The sequence below is a fragment of the Cololabis saira genome, chromosome 17 (genome assembly GCF_033807715.1).
Source record: "Cololabis saira isolate AMF1-May2022 chromosome 17, fColSai1.1, whole genome shotgun sequence".
In the NCBI taxonomy this organism is placed as follows: domain Eukaryota; kingdom Metazoa; phylum Chordata; class Actinopteri; order Beloniformes; family Belonidae; genus Cololabis; species Cololabis saira.
This window is the reverse complement of record NC_084603.1, coordinates 35,646,505-35,658,655: the sequence shown is the minus strand read 5'-3', so window position 1 is coordinate 35,658,655 and position 12,151 is coordinate 35,646,505. Positions and strand designations below refer to the sequence as shown.

At 42.1% G+C, this 12,151-nt stretch overlaps 1 protein-coding gene across 3 annotated transcripts in view; it reads left to right on the top strand.

Moving 5' to 3' along the window:
- LOC133463518 (kinesin-like protein KIF20B) overlaps positions 1 to 12,151 on the top strand; it is a 73,966-nt gene that overhangs the window by 35,805 nt on the left and 26,010 nt on the right. For all 3 annotated transcript variants that reach the window (XM_061745089.1, XM_061745088.1, XM_061745087.1), the window contains 3 exons: positions 547 to 672; positions 4,940 to 5,035; positions 6,033 to 6,242. In XM_061745089.1, the coding sequence (XP_061601073.1) occupies positions 547 to 672; positions 4,940 to 5,035; positions 6,033 to 6,242 (432 nt within the window). The remainder of the gene's footprint in view (positions 1 to 546; positions 673 to 4,939; positions 5,036 to 6,032; positions 6,243 to 12,151) is intronic.

Sequence of the window (12,151 nt, the reverse complement as noted above, 5' to 3'; positions counted from 1 at the left end):
CTGGAACAGGGGTCTGCAGGGGTTGCAGATGTCTGCGTGTGTCTACAGGTGTCTACAGGGGTCTGCAGATGCCTGCACACCCCTGCAGATGTCTGCGGCGGTCTGCAGATGTCTGCGGCGGTCTGCAGATGTCTGCGGTGGTCTGCAGACATCTGCGGGGCTCTGCGGGGCTCTGCGGGCGTCTGCAGGGCTCTGCGGGGCTCTGCGGGCGTCTGCGGGGCTCTGCAGATGTCTGCGGGCGTCTGCGGACGTCTGCGGGGCTCTGCAGATGTCTGCGGGCGTCTGCGGACGTCTGCGGGGCTCTGCAGATGTCTGCAGGTGTCTCCGTGCATCTGTAGGCATCTGCAGGTGCATAAGTCTCACTGACAGTCACACAAACCACTTGATTGCAGAGATGGACTCAAAAGGCTGTACAACAAAATGTTTTTTTTTTTTTTTTTTATGTCTTGTTTGTCTATGCCCGTTTCCTTAAATCAGAATTCAAAACCATAATCTGATTCTCATTCCTAACTACTTGGAGCTCAGTGTCTGAGCTTTGTGTTGCAGGATGATGCTGATGCTCCCAGCGTTGCAGACCTGCAGGCAGCTCTGGCCGAGAAGGAGACTGAGATCCAACGACTGAAGGACGAGCTCCAGGACTCAACAGACAAACATGAGCACTCGGATACTCCGGTCAGTCTCAAACAAATCAAACAAAACCCACAATAACCACCAGATGTTTCTCCAGAATTTGGTTTTGGTTTTTGAGTAAGATTTTAGCAACACTTGAGCTATTGTTTATTTATTGTTGGCTTTATCTCAAACAACAACAAATTACCACCAAATTAAAAGTGTCAAAATATCAAAAAAAAAGCAAAACAATTTAACAGTCTCATCCAGAAATAAAGAACAACAGCAAAATAATGTGTTCAAGAGGGAACAGGAGGAAGCAGAACGCTTATTTAGTCCTGTCCCTTCCTCACAATATCATATCATATGCCATAGAAAATATAAAAATTTAAAATTAAATTAAATAAGAAAAGAAAGAAAAAAACTAAATAATAACAAAAAAAACTAGAAAATTTCTGGAAATTTTGATATGGGCATGCCCTACTGCCCATTCGACCCCTCTCGCTGCTTTGGTTTGGGGCTGTAGTGGTTGTGTTCGGGGTGGTTTTATGTCAGTTTGAGGTGTTTTTACGCTTGTATTTCATTCATTCCTGTGCTCCCAATAGTTATTAATGCAGCGCGCTTTTTGGCGTCTAGCGTCCCCACGGTAACGCTTTTGACTGAGAAAAGTAATTCCCATCGAGGCACGATGGAGACGCATCTAACGATGTATGCCGTGCATGGGTGCATGTTCCGGTTCAGGCTATGTTAACGGATAGGTTTTTTTTTTCACCATGGTACAAAAACCCATCCGAATGAATGGGGCCATTTGGCCTGGATTTTGACATAAAATTTCCTTAAATAACAGCTTCATGAAATTTGAACATGTTGAAGTCCACACTGTGCCGAGTCGGGGAACCTTTGTACGATGTCTCTACGATAATCTGTTGCCTAGCAACAAGCGTCCAAAGTTGGACGGGAAAAAAAAAAAAATGAAAGGCCAATATCGCAAAAAGTGTAATAATATGCATAATGAGCTTGTACGGTCCGTTAGTGCCAATCGGGCCGAGTGTTTGAAAGTTTGAACGATGTCTCTACGATAAAGTTCGGCCGAGCAATAAGCGTCCGAAGTTTCGCCTTTTTTTTTGCTTTTTGGCGTCTAGCGTTGCCACGGTAACACTTTTTACTGAGAAAAGTAATGCCCATCCAGGAACGATGGAGACGCATCCAACGATGTATGCCATGCATGGGTGCACGTTGCGGTTCGGGCCGCATTAACGGACGAAAAAAAGTGCGGAATAAGAATAAGAAAAGGGAAACCTTTTCTGTATACTAATATATCGCCTTCATTTTCATGTTTTTCCTCATTTTTTCAGGCGTGTTTTATTTTTTGGGGATTTTTTTTTTCCACATCAGACCGGGGTCATGCTGTACACCCGCTGGTGTGACGTGGGACTTTTGCGACTTTAGCTTGTTAGCAAAATGCTAGCAACATTGCCTTTTGGGCCATTCTGGACGATTGCAATATGGTCATGCCATTACTTGGCATGCCCATAATAAAAAAAGGGAAACCTTTCTGTATACTAATATATCGCCTTCATTTTTCAGGTTTTTCGGGCCGTGTTGTATTTTTTGGGGATTTTTTTTTTCCACATCAGACCGGAGTCATGCTGTACACCCGCTGGTGCGCAGTGGGACTTTTGCGACTTTAGCTTGTTAGCAAAATGCTAGCAACATTGCCATTTGGGCCATTCTGGACGATTGTAATATGGTCATGCCACTACTTGGCATGCCCATAATAAATAAATAAATACAACACAAACAATTAATAAACAAAGATCAAGGCATAATTAAACTAGCCTCCTACAATATTTTTTTCCTAACTGGTCACAAGACCACATGGGCGGGACACCTGAATCATGGAAGTCTGCACAGAATTCAATGAGCTTGTGATACGAAGTCTGCAGATTGGATTCAGTTTAGTTTAGGTGGTGGTTTGCAGCATCTCTCACACACAAGTCTGCCTACCGTTAGACCGGCCAAACAATCATCAGCCTCACCCGCCTGCGTTTACCTCGTTGCTCAGGAGAAATAATGGGAAGAATTAGGAATCAGGCTCTTTATGGATAAAAAACAAGTCTAGACAACACACTGCCTGTGGTCGGTAAATTGCAATTTAACCACATATTGAAACTCTTATGACCTTTATCAGGTTTGACAGCACACAGTTATAGACGTGCAGAGGGAGTCCAACAGAAAGCAGAAGAAGTGCAGAAATCCAGCAGGGCGAGCACGCATCGTGTTCTGTTCATATCCCGATAATCAGCTCGCAGACGCACCAGAAGCATTCCAGTCCATCTGGCCGCTGATTGTTTGGGTTGTGTGTTTAATGCTTCTCAGAATGCCTGTCATCCAGCCGCGGCTGGAATCTGCCTCGTTGTTTTCTGTTAATAAGAGAAGTTTCTCTTCTCAGACATGTGGTTCGTCCAATCAGTGTCACAGCCAGTGCTGCTTCTCCGCTAACACCTGGGAACGCTTCCAGGGCTGGTTTTAATGATGCACTGCTTTCTCAGAAACGCAAATCCTGCTACGAATTAAGTTTACTCCTTTTTCTTTTTTGTGACCAACTGTTTTTTTTATTATTTTGTTGATGCATACAATCAAATCGAACAATTATGGACACAATTATATAGCAAAAAACTTTAAATCACCCGTCCCCCCAACCAGCCTGTAGCGATCCAACAAGACAATAATAACGCAACAACAGGACAAAACAAGCAAGACAAGAAAGCCTTTCAGAAACTCTTTCAGTTTTTCAATGGCATGCGTCCATATTTTTAATATCCCGGGTCTCGCACCATGAATTCTTGGCGCTGAAAGTTCCATATGTGAAATGTCCATAAACAGATTAAACCAGTGACATGTTGGTAGATCGTGTGTAAGTTTAAATGATATGTATATATATATATATATATATATATATATATATATATATATAATTAGGGCTGTTCGATTAATCGATTTTAAATCGTAATCGCGATTATGTAATTAGAACGATGTTAAAACGTGAAAATCGTAAAATCGATTTTTCACTTTTTTTTTTTTTTTTTTTTTTACCTTGTCTGCACACATATTAATGATTGATACCATATTAATGATTGATGGAAATACCTCTCAATACCTGCGACAAGTGCCCCATGGGAGAGGCTCTTTAGTGTAGGAGGGGGCGTTGTAACATGCCACCGGGGATCCCTCAAGCCAGATGCGGTAGACCGGCTCGTGTTCCTTGCAAAAAACGTGCAAATGTGAATAGCAAATGTAATGACTGACATTACACACCTCCACCTCCTTCATGGGTTGCATTATTATTTAGCATGCAAAGACCCAGTTTAGTTTAATTAGAAAATGTCTTGTTTTATTTAATTGGAAATATAACTTACTGTATGTTTGCAAGTGCAGATTTGCAGATTGTTTTTCAGAGATAAAACTTTATATTTTATTATATTTTTTAAAACTTTTTTTCAACTTATTTTACAGAGTTTTGCACTTTATTCATTCATTTTTGGTTTAATAAGAGCAAAGTTTGCACTTAAAGCCCAATGGGGCAAATGTTCAATAAAAAAACAGCATATTTGAAATCATTTCTTTGCCTTTTGTCAATTCACAAAATAATCGTAATCGAAAATCGGATTTTGAGAGAAAAAAATCGAGATTTTATTTTTGGGCAAAATCGAACAGCCCTAATATATATATATGTATATACATACATACATACATACATACATACATACATACATACATACATACATACATACATACACACACACACACACACACACACACACACACACACACACACACACACACACACACACACACACACACACACACACACACACACACACACACACACACAAACACACACACACTGATTTTTTGCCAGAATGATAATACAGGCGGCCATTGCCAAAACATGTGAAGGAATGATCCTGTGGTGTTACTTGAACAAAAACTGCAAAGAGGAGAATTGATTTTGTTCATTGCATGTTGTTTTTTTGGTGTTAAATAAGTTCTATGCAGAAAGACCAAAGAAAAAAATTAAGATTACTCCTGATCGGAGATTAAACAGCGTTATCATTCACCCATTATAAATTTGCTATTTTGAATATTTAATGAGCTGTAATCTATGGCAGAGCTTTATTGTGTTTCAGAGAAAACTGATATCCAAATCTGGTAGCGAGCTGACATCCCCCCGAGGCTCCGCTTTTTCCTGTCAAACAAATGTAGAGTAGAGAAATGATGAAGTGATGCGTGCGAATATTTAATTTAGTTGGTATTTTGTCTACGACAGAGCGAGAACGGCGAGAGTCCTGCTACGAAACCTGAGAATGAGTCCACGAACACAAAGTCAGAGAGGAAACAGTCACGAGTGTCAGTCGGCAGCCAGGTAAGCTCATGAGATGACGTGGAGACTAAAACCACAGCTCTTGGCATAAATGGGAAATTTTGCAGTGATTCAAAAAGAAGAAAAAAGGATTTGTTTTATTTTTAGTTGTCATTCGCTAATGATTTAGAGTAACTCCTGGAGTGGTAGTTTGAGTAGACGCTGTAAGAAAACTTATGCTGTTTTACCTGTTTACACTTTGAATCCCGTGTCTCACAACGGATCTCAACGTGACGACTTCAATTTGACTCACCGTGTTTGTGTTTCTTAGTGTTGCAACAGCGTTTTCCATCTCGCCTCAACTATTTGCGATTTGGGGTTATTTGTTTATTTGTAAGGATCCCCGTTAGCTATGCCCTTAAACACAGAGACATAAAGAAATAAAGAAAGAAAACTAAATAACACGACAAACCTACATTAAACTTTACCGTACATGTAAATCATTATCTTAAAGCAAATAAACATACATGAAACATCCCAATATACAGTAAAACATCATCTAGGCCATGAAAATCAGATCAAAAATACCCCTTACCCTGTCCAGTATGTATATGTATCTGTATAAGTGTGTGTGTGTGTGTGTGTGTGTGTGTGTGTGTATGGTATCCTGTACATGTGATATTCCAAGGTGTTCTTAATTTGCTTTTTGAATATTGATTTCTGTGGTTGTGGATTATGTTATTTATCATATTTTTTCACCCGTGCGTTAAAAACTACTTCTTCAAACTCTAAAGTTTCAGCCTGACTTTCCCATCTTTACATGACTCTGTGGTGGACAAGCGTTTTAGATGTTGCAGAGAATAAATGTGTCTCTAACAGTTGGCAACCTGAACCTTGTTCAGATGCTGCGTTGCCCCGGCAACAGTCACTTCTCCCAATATCAGGGCTGTCGTGACAGCTGAGCACAATGCTGTCATGGTAACAGGCCTGTGACCTCTGAGCCCAGACATCCTGCCAGTGTGTACGACCCCTGACTTTCACTTCATGCCTGCTCCCACAGAGCTCAGCCGGCTATCCGTCAGTCCTGGAATCCTCGGAGATCTCCACGGAGAACGGCAGGACGAGCCGCTTCCCTCGGCCGGAGCTGGAGATCTCCTTCAGCCCCCTGCAGCCGAACCGCATGGCCCTGCGGCGGCAGGGAGACAAGAGCGCCGTCACCGTCAAGATCACGCACTCGGCACGCAAGAGGAAGAGCGGGGAGATGGAGAAGGTAGGGAGCAAGCTGTCTGTGACTTAGGCCCTGTTTACACGGAGCAAAAACGGTGGCGTTTTCATGCGTTTTGGCCGTTCGTTTACACGAAAACAAAGCTCAAAGTCACCAAAAACCATCATTTCTGAAAACTCCGGCTAAAATGGAGATTTGCAAAAACTTGTTTTCACGTTTGTTTGTAAACGGAGAGAAATGGACATTTAGGCTTCAGAACGTCACATTATGCGACAGAAACATCACCAGCGTCATGTGTGCGACCTGTGTTTACAATTTGTTTGGCCTCCGTCAATATTTTCTTGTATTTTACCTGTATAATATTCTAAGTCACACTTAGAAGTAACTCTGTCACTCCAAACGAAAGACTCTTGTTCATCTTGGAAGTAACTTGAAGTTACTCGTGTCATTTGTTGATGTTTTTTTCCAGGATTCTGATTGGCTAGCATGACTTTATCTTCTTGTTACACTGCCCCCTGTAGGTTTGGCTGCTCATAGCACCTTAACAGATATTTATGCATGTTCCTGTAAATTATGGTATTTTTCAAAACGTACAGGGGGAAATATCCGGCTACGTGTAAACGTGGCCTTAAAGGAGCCGTCTGTAAGAAATGTCCAAAACTGGTACTGCAGTCACTTTCAAAATATTGTTGAGCGGCGTGTACCCTCCCCCTCCTCCCCCCGACCAGAGGTTGCCAGGTAGCTGCAGAATGCAGCAGGAACGTAGGCTGCCATGGCTGCCATAATTAGAGCCGAGCTGGCAACCCGGATGCTGAAACAATACTGACTTGGTGATTGGGAGATAGGTGGAGGGTGGAGCTTCAGAAACAATACTGACTTGGTGATTGGGAGATAGGTGGAGGGTGGAGCTTCAGAAACAATACTGACTTGGTGATTGGGAGATAGGTGGAGGGTGGAGCTTCAGAAACAATACTGACTTGGTGATTGGGAGATAGGTGGAGGGTGGAGCTTCAGAAACAATACTGACTTGGTGATTGGGAGATAGGTGGAGGGTGGAGCTTCAGAAACAATACTGACTTGGTGATTGGGAGATAGGTGGAGGGTGGAGCTTCAGAAACAATACTGACTTGGTGATTGGGAGATAGGTGGAGGGTGGAGCTTCAGGCCAAAACAAAAAATTACAACATAAACATCAGTTGAGGGCTGCAACTCCTCTTTTTAAACTGGAATATCCTGGCTTGAGTGCTGTTGTCAGTGACATAAGTAAAAGCTCAAAGTTGACGAATTTGTTCCCCCCTTTCCTGCGAATGTCCAGGAAACCCTGAACTCCCTCACACACTTCCACGTCCATGTGAAACGTTCCCTCGGCTTCTGTTAATCCTGACTTGTAGTTTAGGGTCATCCAAAGAACGTAACTGCAGCCAACACCAACACACCCCCAGTTTGATACTTTAGTCCCCCTTCATAAAAAGAGTTAAGTTTTGATGTTTAAAAAATAAATATATAAAAATGTAAAAAACAGTTGGATACCAGCAAATCCCAGAGCGCTTAACTTTTTAATAGTGATGCACCGAAATGAAAATTTGTGGCCGAAACCGAAAATAATAATAAACACATGGCCGAATACTGAATAACATACCAAACATAGTTCTTCGCAGTTTTTCATTTATTTATTTTTTTAATTTCCCAGCATTTTTTAAATATTTCAGCAGACATTATACCAACAAAGCACAATAAATTACCGTAAAATAAATAAATTGGCAAAATACATTTTTTGGCCATAGTTGATCTTACATTAGGTCTATAACTGACTGCTGAAAAATTGCAACATAGGCCTTAAAACAAAAGAAATGCATTGATTGCATTAAAGTGAATTGTAAAAAAAAAAGTGCAAAAGAAGTGGATAAACCCACAACAAATGAATAATTGTCCTGGACATAAATCTGCTTATCCTACTTCTTCAGGAAAAGTGGCAGGTTCTTCTTTATGAACAGTAGCTTCTCTGCTTCCTCACATGCACGTCGGTTCCTCCTCATCGATGAGATGAGATGCAGCATAAACAGTCTTTCACTGTCGGTGCTTGTGCTTGGAGCAGACAAGTACCTTGGAATAGGAACAACATTGTAGGTTCAGTTCTTTTGTCAATGCCTTAGCAATAACAAAATAAAGAACAAATAAAGAAAAAGAAAATCAATCCCTTTCCCATACAAGATGTCTACCTAATTATTAGGGCCCGGGCACTTACAGTGCGAAGGCCCTATTGTATCTGTAGGAGTTTTTTCCTTGTTATTTTTCCGATGAAATTAGGGCCTTTTTGCACCAAGCCAGGCCTGGCGATAAATGTGATATTTAATGGTTTGCATTAATGGGCGTGGCCTAATGGCTCAACAGCGCCCCCTAGAAAACTTTGTGCCTCAAGCCCCACAATACGGTTTGACGTACATGCACTAAAATCGGTACACACCTGTATCATGTCGCAACCGAACAGGAAGTCGGCCATTTTGAATTAATCGTGTCATTTTGGCGAAATTTATACCATTCCTTCGGCAGTTAATACGGCCCAAACCGTAATGTGCACCCAGGTGTGTTATACATCAAAATGTGTGTCTCCATCCTGCGACGACACATTACTTTTCTCAGTCGAAATCTTTACCGTGGCGACAATAGACGCCAAAAAGCGTGCCCCCCTTTCATCTGATTGGTCCATATTTGATAGTTCCTATAACTTTTGAATGGTTTGACATAAAGACTCGTGGGTGGTGTCATCTGACTCGGTTTTGAGTCCTTGAACATAATTGGTGCAAATTAGCCCTGCCCCTTCTTCTGATTGGTTGATATTTGATAGATCCTATTTTCTGCCATAACTTTTGAATCGTATGACATACAGAGTTGTCGGTGGGAAATCCAACTCAGCCTGGATCATTTCTCGTGTCCTCTGCTTTTCTCGTATCATTCTCAGCCACTTTGAAATACTTCCACACTGCTGACATGTTTGCTGCATTTAACACCGCACGCCCCTGACTCCATGCTGTTCGCTGTTTGATTGCGTCATCTAAACACGCCGTTATTAATTGTTTGTTTTTTTCCCCCACTTATTCCACCGAACACCGAAAGGTTTTTTTTTTGCTATTTTCCGCTGAACAATTTGGGTTACCGAACATTCGGTGCATCTCTACTTGTTAATGTTTCAGTGGTTGCACTAATCCACAGTGGAGCTATTTCTCCATCGTGTGGAATGAGCCAACTCTACCAGCCGTCTTTATTTTCATTTTTTGTTTCAGACTTGATTTCTAACCGTTCTGTAAGATCACAAGTGTTTGTCATGCTTTTTGGGGGGAAAAAAAGGAAAAACTAGCGTGTGGTAGGAAGATGATCTCGCCTCGGGACGTGTAAATCTGTGGACTTCAGATCTGTGTCCCTGGTTGGGAATTCATGCACTTTTATTGAAACGGCTTCAGCCTTTTTTTCTTCCTCAGACGAGCACTGGCCTGTGCAGGATCAGTGCTGCTGCTGGAGCTGCTGCTGGTGCTGTTGCTCGGCCTGAATGGGAGATTTCACATTAACTTTCAGAATTGGTTTGGCTGGATCCTCAGCTCAGTGCAATCATTGCTGTGGTGATTCATTTTAAGAGTGTTATCACGACTGCAAATGATCTGGAGGGAAAACTGGGGACTGAGTTACTTCATGATCATGGGAAGCTTTTTGCTTTTGTTCCTTGGACTGTGGTCAGATCTGTCTTTGTGGCGCTGATTTTAATGTAATTGTCATGTAGTCCTAATTGAAAGGCTGACGGCTGTTGAAAGGTTTATGAATGTCAGCTAGCAACAACCTGGAGATTTATTTATTTATTTATTACAGATCCCCATTAGTCCTCACTGCAGTGAAGACTATTCTTCCTGGGGTCCAACATTGTACACATAAAACAATAAAACACAATCCTTACAATTAAAACATGACTAAATCTAAACAAAAATAATCTAAGATATAATGGAATTCCACACTTAAAGGAGCTTGAGGCTCCTTTTAAGAAATGAGACTCTCTAGCGCCACCCTTCACCACGACGGCCGTTGGGGGTACTGCAGCCAACAGTGAAGCCGGCACGGGAGAACGGGGAGAACGCACATGCAGCGTCATGTGACATCACATCCACAGGACAGCGCGGGAAATTCGGGACCGAATTGCAGCACATTTTGCAGCAACAGCCTGTTCAAGGCAACGGAGAGATACACTAGAGGAATCATTCTTTTTGGTTTGGAACGCTTCATCTGACATTATTACTAGAAAACTTAAAATGTATACGGATTTTTTTCATAAATCCGGCCTCAAGCTCCTTTAAATTGTTGAAACCAGCCAGAACCAAACAACAAAAAATATTCCATTTTACACACTCAGAATTTCAGAATAAACCGAGATTGTACTGGGATCCAATCCAGTGTTTAATTTTGGCATTGCAGGAGTTGTTGATGGGCACCCATCTGACTTTTAGCTGGAGGTTAAAAAAAAGAAGAGCGAGAGACAGAAGAACTGCATCCAGGAACCATTAATGAGACATTTTGAAATGTAAATGTAGAATCCACACGTCACAGAACATGAACGTTCAGGTCAAACTAATCAAATCTCTCTAAATCTACAGCTCATATACTGCATGATACAAACGGAGTCAAGTAAGATTCTCATTGTTGTTAACCAGTCCAGTTTAATGCCTGACCGGCGTGAACATGTGTGATTAGGAATAGAAGATTTCTGTGCAGCGAGACTCAACAGGCAGGAAGGATTTGTCTGTTTATTCAGACGAAGTGACAGCAAAGCCGTGTGTTTGATCTCGACCTGCGAGAGAGGAAACGAGCATCCGACTGCTCGTGCACGAGGCCTCAGCGTCTCTGCCAGGCCCGGCCTGTGCGCTTGTGTGCCGACCTCCCTGCGGCTGCTGGTTCTTCCTGTTTCCATTCACCAGCTCAGTTACCCATCACAAATACACGCTGGTTTCAGCGCTGCTGGTTCTTCCTGTTTCCATTCACCAGCTCAGCTCAGTTACCCATCACAAATACACGCTGGTTTAGCGCTGCTGGTTCCAGCGCTGCTGGCAGAACCTGCAGGAACAAACACCTCTGGGGGTTGAAACCACTTGTACAGCATCACATAATCTGGAAAATACTTTCTATTTTAATGGTCTAACATTTCCTCTCCCAGTAGGTTAAGTCAGAACAACACATCCAGGTACTTGGGCTTTGCACGATATCCCGGCGCCTTTCACTATGAACTTTGTAAAGTAGTCTTAAATGTTTGTTTCGCTGCAAAAAACATTTCAGTTTTATTTTATTTCAAGATCATGACGTCCTTCTTAACTCTGGATTTAATGTTCTATTAGACAGTCTTTTCTTCAAGAGAACCGTTAACTATAAATAAAATAATACATTTTTTCGAACCTTTCAAAATGGTCAATTCAAAATGGTATAGATCAGTTTTGCAGGAGAAAAAATATTTAAGAGGGGAAGATTTTTTTTTTTTATTGTGCACTTTGAGAAAAAAAATGTTGAAATGTCGGGATTAAAGGAGCCGTCTGTAAGAAATGTCCAAAACTGGTACTGCAGTCACTTTCAAAATATTGTTGAGCGGCGTGTACCCTCCCCCTCCTCCCCCCGACCAGAGGTTGCCAGGTAGGCTGCAGAATGCAGCAGGAACGTAGGCTGCCATGGCTGCCATAATTAGAGCCGAGCTGGCAACCCGGATGCCGAAACAATACTGACTTGGTGATTGGGAGATAGGTGGAGGGTGGAGCTTCAGAAACAATACTGACTTGGTGATTGGGAGATAGGTGGAGGGTGGAGCTTCAGAAACAATACTGACTTGGTGATTGGGAGATAGGTGGAGGGTGGAGCTTCAGAAACAATACTGACTTGGTGATTGGGAGATAGGTGGAGGGTGGAGCTTCAGAAACAATACTGACTTGGTG